This window comes from Panthera uncia, assembly GCF_023721935.1.
Source record: "Panthera uncia isolate 11264 chromosome A3 unlocalized genomic scaffold, Puncia_PCG_1.0 HiC_scaffold_11, whole genome shotgun sequence".
NCBI classification, from domain to species: domain Eukaryota; kingdom Metazoa; phylum Chordata; class Mammalia; order Carnivora; family Felidae; genus Panthera; species Panthera uncia.
Window position 1 is genome coordinate 44,417,611 of NW_026057578.1, and position 7,603 is coordinate 44,425,213.

Here is a 7,603-nt window from a genome sequence, read left to right on the forward strand (position 1 = left end):
CAAAACCAAAAAAACCAAAACAAAACAAAAAAAACAAAACAAAACAAAAAAACAGTAGAACAGATCAATGAAACCGGAAGCTGGTTTTTTGAAAGAATTAAAAAAATTGATAAACCACTAGCCAGTTTGATCAAAAAGAAAAAGGAAAGGACCTAAATAAAATCAAGAATGAAAGAGGAGAGATCACAACCAACACACCAGAAATAAAAACAATAATAAGAGAATATTATGAGCAATTATATGCCAATAAAATGGGCAATCTGGAAGAAATGGACAAATTCCTAGAAACATATACACTACCAAAACTGAAACAGGAAGAAATAGAACATTTGAACAGATCCATAACCAGTAAAGAAATCAAATTAGTATTCAAAAATCTCCCAAAAAAACAAGAGTCCAGGACCAGATGGCTTCCTAGGGGATTTCTACCAAACATTTAAGGAAGAGTTAACACCTATTCTCTTAAAACTGTTCCAAAAAATAGAAATGGAAGGAAAACTTCCAAACTGTTTCTCTGAAGCCAGCATTACCTTGGTTCCAAAACCAGACAAAGACCCCACTAAAAAAGGAGAACTATAGACCAGTTTCCCTGATGAGCATGGATGCAAAAATCTTCAACAAGCTATTAGCCAACCGGATCCAACAATACATTAAAAAAATCATTCACCATGACCAAGTGGGATTTATACCTGGGATGCAGGGCTGGTTCAATATCTGCAAAACAATCAATGTGATTCATCACATCAATAAAAGAAAGGACAAGAACCCTATGATCCTCTCAATAGATGCAGAGAAAGCATTTGACAAAATACAACATCCTTTCTTGGTAAAAACCCTCGAGAAAGTAGGAATAGAAGGATCATACCTCGAGATCATAAAAGCCATATACAAAAGACCCAACACTAATATCATCCTCAATGGGGAAAAACTGAGAGCTTTTCCCCTAAGGTCAGGAACAAGACAGGGATGTCCACTCTCACCACTGTTATTCAACATAGTATTGGCAGTCTTAGCCTCAGCAATCAGAACACAAAGAAATAAAAGGCATCCAAATCGGCCAGGAGGAGGTCAAACTTTCACTCTTTGCAGATGACATGATACTCTATATGGAGAACCCTAAAGATTCCACCAAAAAACTGCTAGAACTGATTCATGAATTCAGCAAAATTTTAGGATATAAAATCAATGCACAGAAATCAGTTACATTCTTACACACCAACAAGGAAGAGACAGAGAAATCAAGGAATTGATCCCATATACAATTGTGCCAAAAACCATAAAATACCTAGGAATAAATCTAACCAAAGAGGTGAAAAATCTATACACTGAAAACTATAGAAAGAAATTGAAATATGAAATTGAATATGAAATATGAAATATGAAATTGAAAAAGAAATTGAAAGAAATATGAAAGAAATTGAAGAAGACACACACACAAAAGGAAAAATATTCCATGCTCCTGGATAGGAAGAACAACTATTGCTAAAATGTCAATACTACCCAAAGCAATCTGCATATTCAATGCAATCCCTATCAAAATAACACCAGCATTCTCCACAGAGCTAGAACAAACAATCCTAAAATTTGTATGGAACCAGAAAAGACCCCAAATAGCCAAAGCAATCTGGAAAAAGAAAACCAAAGCAAGAGGCATCACAATTCCAGACTTCACGCTGTATTACAAAGCTATAATCATCAAGACAGTATAGTACTGGCACAAGAACACTCAGATCAATGGCACAGAATAGAGAACCCAGAAATGGACCCACAAATGTATGGCCAATTAATATTTGACAAAGCAGGAAAGAATATCCAGTGAAATAAAGACAGTCTCTTCAGCAAGTTGTGCTGGGAAAACTGGACATGCAGAAAAATGAACCTGGACCACTTTATTACACCCGGCACAAAAATAAACTCAAAATGGATGAAAGACCTAAATGTAAGATAGGGAGCCATCAAGATCCTCGAGGAGAAAGGAAGCAAAAACCTCTTTGATCTTGGCCGCAGCAACTTCTTACTCAACACGTCTCCAGAGGCAAGAGAAAAAAAAACCAAAAATGAACTATTGGGACCTCATCAAAATAAAAAGCTTCTGCACAGTGAAGGAAACAATCAGCAAAACTAAAAGGCAACTGATGGAATGGGAGAAGATATTTGCAAATGACATATCAGATAAAGGGTTAGTATCCAAAATCTACAAAGAACTTCTCAAACTCAACACCCAAAAAACAAATAATCCAGAGAAGAAATGGGCAAAAGACATGAATAGACACTTCCCCAAAGAAGACATCCAAATGGCCAACAGACACATGAAAAAATGCTCAACATCACTCATCATCAGGGAAATACAAATCAAAACCACAATGAGATACCACCTCACACCTGTCAGAATGGCTAACAGTAACAACTCAGGCAACAACAGATGTTGGTGAGGATGCGGAGAAAGAGGATCTCTTTTGCGTTGTTGGTGGGAATGCAAGCTGGCACAACCACTCTGGAAAACAGTATGGAAGTTCCTCAAAAAACTAAAAATAGAACTACCCTATGACCCAGCAATTGCACTACCAGGCATTTATCCAAGGGATACAGGTATGCTGTTTCAAAGGGACACATGCACCCCCATGTTTATAGCAACACTATCAACAATAGCCAAGGTATGGAAAGAGCCCAAATGTCCATCAATGGATGAATGGATAAAGAAGATGTTATGTATATATACACAATGGAGTATTACTCGGCAATCAAAAAGAATGAAATCTTGCCATTTACAACTACATGGATGAAACTAGAGGGTATTATGCTAAGCGGAATTAGAGAAAGACAAATACCATATGACTTCACTCATATGAGGACTTTAAGACACAGAACAGATGAACATAAGGAAAGGGAAGCAAAAGTAATATAAAAACAGGGAGGGGGACAAAACATAAGAGACTCTTAAATATGGAGAACAAACAGAGGGTTACTGGAGGGGCTGTGGGAGGGGGGATGGCTAAATGGGTAAGGGGCATTAAGGAATCTACCCCTGAAATCTTTGTTGCACTATATGCTAACTAACTTGGATGTAAATTTTTAAAAAAATTAAAAAATGTTTTAAACAAAACTTTTCCATTTATAATAACATCCAAAAGAATAAAATACTTGGGAATTTGGGAAGTGGGCAGTGTAAGATTTGTATACTGAAAACCTCAAAACATTTCTGAAAGAAGCTAAAGCAGACCTAAATAAATGGAAAGCCATTTGTGTTCATGGACTGGAGACTGAATATAATTAAGATGGCAGCACTCCGCAAAGCCATGTACAAATTTAATGTAATCCTATCAAAATCCCAATGGCATCTTCTGCAGAAATGGAGAAATTCATAGGAAAATGCAAGAGACTCTAAATAGCCAAAACAATCTTGAGAATAAAAAATAGTTGAATGACTTACACTTTGCAGCTTGAGAACTTACTACAGATCAGCAGTAACCAGGACAGCATGGTACTTGCATAAGGATAGATCCAGAGATCAATGGAATAAAATTGATAATCCAGAAGTAAAAAACATTTACATGGAAAGATTTATGTCATTCATCACTAGGGAGATGCATAGCAGAACTACAATGAGATACTACTTCACACCCACTAGAGTGGCTATAGTAGAAAGAAAAAAAAAGTAACAAGTATTGGCAATAGATGGTCACACTGAAGGGGAGCTGATCACACTGAGGGACAGATGGTCACATGGGGAAAGATGGTCACCCTGAGGTGGAGCTGGTCACACTGAGAAGGGAGATGGTCACATGGGGGAAGACGGTCACACTGAGGGGCAGATGGTCACATGGGAGGGAGATGGTCATACAGAGAGGACACACTGTGAGAGGCAAATGCACAAAAATCTGTTTACAGTCTAGAGCGGTATTTGTCTTAGGTAAACTTAAAAGCTCCATTTTGTGATTTTACAGTATTTACCACACTGTCAGAACAGCACCATACACCATTCTACAATTTTTGTAAAGTTGTTGTTTTTGTTTGCTACGATTCTCCTGAAAAACTAAGGAAGAAAGAACACACCTCGTGTGTGTTGTGGAAGATATGTTGGGGACATGCTGGCAGCACCTCTTTCATCCTGGGCATCAGGTGCCTTTTTCTGTCACTGTTTCATTGAGCTGATTTAAATCCGAAGTCCAGTGAGCCTCACTGACTGTTCTCCCAAGTGATGTGTGTGTAATCTCCAGGACTTCTGTCAGTGTCTCACTGACAGAACCAAATAATTCTGTTACGCTTCCATATAGTTTGAACCTATTTTCCCATCTGTAAAATTCTTACTGTTAATAAATTAATGATCTGCAAGTCGCCTACTTTTTTTCTGTTGAAAATAAAAATTATTGGAAGTTCAAGGAAATATAGCACCAAAGTCCCCGTGAGTCTGCTGTTAGGGTCATTTGGAATTATTGTGGTATTCAGAACGTACACAGCTCAAACCTTGGTGGAGTGCATTGTAGAACAACTTCCTATCGATGGGCAGATACGTGATGGAGCAAATAGGGTAAACCTCAACCGTAGAATCTAGCCATGTGTGTGTGCTGGTGCTAAATGTACAATTCAGCCAACTTGCCTCTATGTTTGAGTATTTTTATAATAAAATGTTGGAAAATTCCCTATTATATTTTAGATATGCACGGCATGTGATTATCAACATTAAATAACTTTATTCTCTCTGAGCCTTATCTTTAAAGATGTCAACAAAATTTGAATTTACATATATACATATATAACACCCAGTGCTCATCCCAACAAGTGCCCTCCTTAATGCCCATCACCCGTTTAGCCCATCCCCACACCCACCACCCCTCCAGCAACCCCCAGTTTGTTCTCTGTATTTAAGAGTCTCTTATGGTTTGTCTCCCTCTCTCTTTTTATATTATAAAATCCTATTTCTTGAGAGAGGACTGTAACCATGTAAAGTAAACCATCTAGAAGTTTTCATGTAAAAATGCTTAATCACTTCCTTATTTTTAAAACAAGCGTGATCTGCAGATAACTTTTATCTGAATATTAAGAACTTAAAGTTACTATTCTTGCTGAATCTTGAGGACATTATTCCAAGTCAAGTAAGCCAGCCTCAAGAAGACAAATAATGTTTGATCCCACTTACATGAAGTACCCAGAGTAGTCAGAGTCACAGATAGAAAGTAGAACGTTGGCTTCCAGGGGCTGGTGGAGGCAGAATGGGGAGTTAGTGTTTAATGAATACAGAGTTTCAGTTTGGGAGAATGAGAAAGTCCTGAACATGGATAGGGGATGGCTGCCCAACAATGTGGATGTCCTCATTAAAACAGGAGCACCTGGGTGGTTCAGTCGGTTAAGCGGCCAACTTCAGCTCAGGTCATGATCTCACAGTTTGTGAGTTCTAGCCCCATGTCAGGCTCTGTGCTGACAGCTCAGAGGCTGCAGCCTGCTTCAGATTCTGTGTCTCCCTCTCTCTCTGTCCCTCTCCCATTCACCCTCTGTCTCTCTGTCTCTCTCAAATATAAATAAATATTTTAAAATTTTTAAATGGTTAAAACAGTAAATCTTATGTATATTTTGCCATGATTAAAAATAATTTTTGAAAAGTTAGGGGACAAGAACAAGCACCCTTGAGAAGGTGATCACTCTTTTTCATTTTAGTGAAACTGCCCTCTTATTGTCCAAGTAATTTCCATATCTGGCCACTTCCTCTATTTTCCAGGAGGAAGACCTTCCTTCCATAGAACAGTTAGCCCATCAGATAGAAGATGAAGAAATTAACCTGAAGGAGAAGTCCAGGAAATACCTCAAAAGAGTTTTCCAGGAAACTATCTACAAGGGGCTGGTGGAGAAGAGCATCCTTGACTACCTGCAGTATAATCACTACCACCTGCCCATGTATGCGTGGCCAGGCATCATTTAGTGCGTGGCCATACCCTCCACTTTGTTTTCACACATGTAGTTTCTGGAAGTGCTGAGTATAAATGGGAAACCTCTCTGAAACCTGGCTTGACAACCAAGCTTATGCCTGTAGTTTTCTATGGTTCCAGTAGGTGGCGCACAGCCATGGGTCTCTATTCTGGAAGTTTTTGAACACCAGGCATGTTCCAGGGCAGAATAATCCATTTCAGCAATAAAATGAGATATACTGTATTAAACTTGTCTTTATGTTGGGTGTGATTCTGATATATTTCCTGAAATGACCTGCTGCCGTTAGTTCTTCACCTGTTTACCCAGTAATACTCCTGGGCAATAAAAAAGAAAAGCATGTGCCCAGAATGGAAAATAGGCAAAACTGATGATGAGAAATTAGCTCTATAATCCAACATCACAAGAACTGACCGCGCAGGCAAGTTTATGTGAACTTTGAAATGAGGCAGCTGCTATCAAAATTTCTCTACTTCAATATTGTGAGAAAAATTCAAGGATCAACACACAGGCTCACACGCAGGTTTTAGATTAGAAAATAGTAGTGTGAAATCAGTCTAGTTCATTTCTTTTGCCCCTTAGCACTGTTGCTTTGCACCAGGGCCTCTGGTACATGTCACCTGTAATGTGGGTCCGAATCTCTCTATAAGATGTATATAGCAAATTTCATGCCTACTAGAAAACATATGGATGCAGGAACAACAATAGTTTTCATTTATTTGGATCTCTTTTAATAGTGTGACACAATTCGTGACTGAATTTTTGATCAACAGGCTTTAAAATTGTTTTTCATGGACACATTTCCAGTTTTTCATTTTTTAAAATTTATGTTAACATTTAGCACAAGTTGACACCCTCACCAAGGTCACACAGCTATCAGGAGGAAAAGTCATGGTTGGCATTACAGAATTGTGTACCCATTATCAAACTGATATCTCTCAAAAAGAAAACTGTTCCAGAACACTAGATTCTTGATTTTTCTGAGGCAGGCAAAAGCAAGCAATAAACTCCACTAATTCCTTCACACGTATGTTTTACACAAATGCAGGGGTCATTTAGAGGGAGGCCCAGCTTCGGCCATATGCTAGAAACTATGTGACTGGAATGAAGAACAATCCCTACCAGTTCACTCTTAAAACTGCAAACCAACACATGGGGAACCGTATTTCAGGGGCTGGCAAATAGGTCAGCTTGCCACCCCTTCTGGCCTCCTTCCCCTGAGAGGTCCTAGGTCAAATTCATCAGCAAATGGAGTGGGTTTGTGTGACAGGCCCTGGGACCCTTGGATGGAGATGAACAGAAAAACCTCAAAGGATCAACAGTTAGAATTTGAGACCCAGTATTATAATTAAAAGGCTTCTAGTCACATAAATGTGACCCCAAATGACAACTGCCAACCTTGATGTTGAATGATGGATATATGTGGTAGTAAGTTTTCCTTTGCAAATGTCCAGAATGGGTTTTAGTCTACAAAATGTATGATGAAGTCATTCTCACCATCGTCCCGTATTCACAAAGTGAGTAATTTCCTGAGTCTAGGCAGGAACTTCGGCATATATGTGCTGACTTCAGCATTTTACCACCGACCGACAACGTTAGTAAGACAAGGGAAGAATCCAAGAGTCACTGATTGAAATTGGCTGTATTAAGGGCTTCGGGAGAAGAACGATATTTACTCCTCACC

At 38.7% G+C, this 7,603-nt stretch overlaps 1 protein-coding gene across 1 annotated transcript in view; it reads left to right on the forward strand.

Annotated features, from left to right (window-relative positions):
• Nucleotides 1–6,149, forward strand: part of CFAP61 (cilia and flagella associated protein 61) — a 280,634-nt gene extending 274,485 nt beyond the window's left edge. The window contains exon 27 of the mRNA XM_049650101.1: nucleotides 5,714–6,149. Within this exon, the coding sequence (XP_049506058.1) occupies nucleotides 5,714–5,914 (201 nt within the window). The 3' untranslated portion in view covers nucleotides 5,915–6,149. The remainder of the gene's footprint in view (nucleotides 1–5,713) is intronic.
• The last annotated feature ends 1,454 nt before the right edge of the window (nucleotides 6,150–7,603 follow it).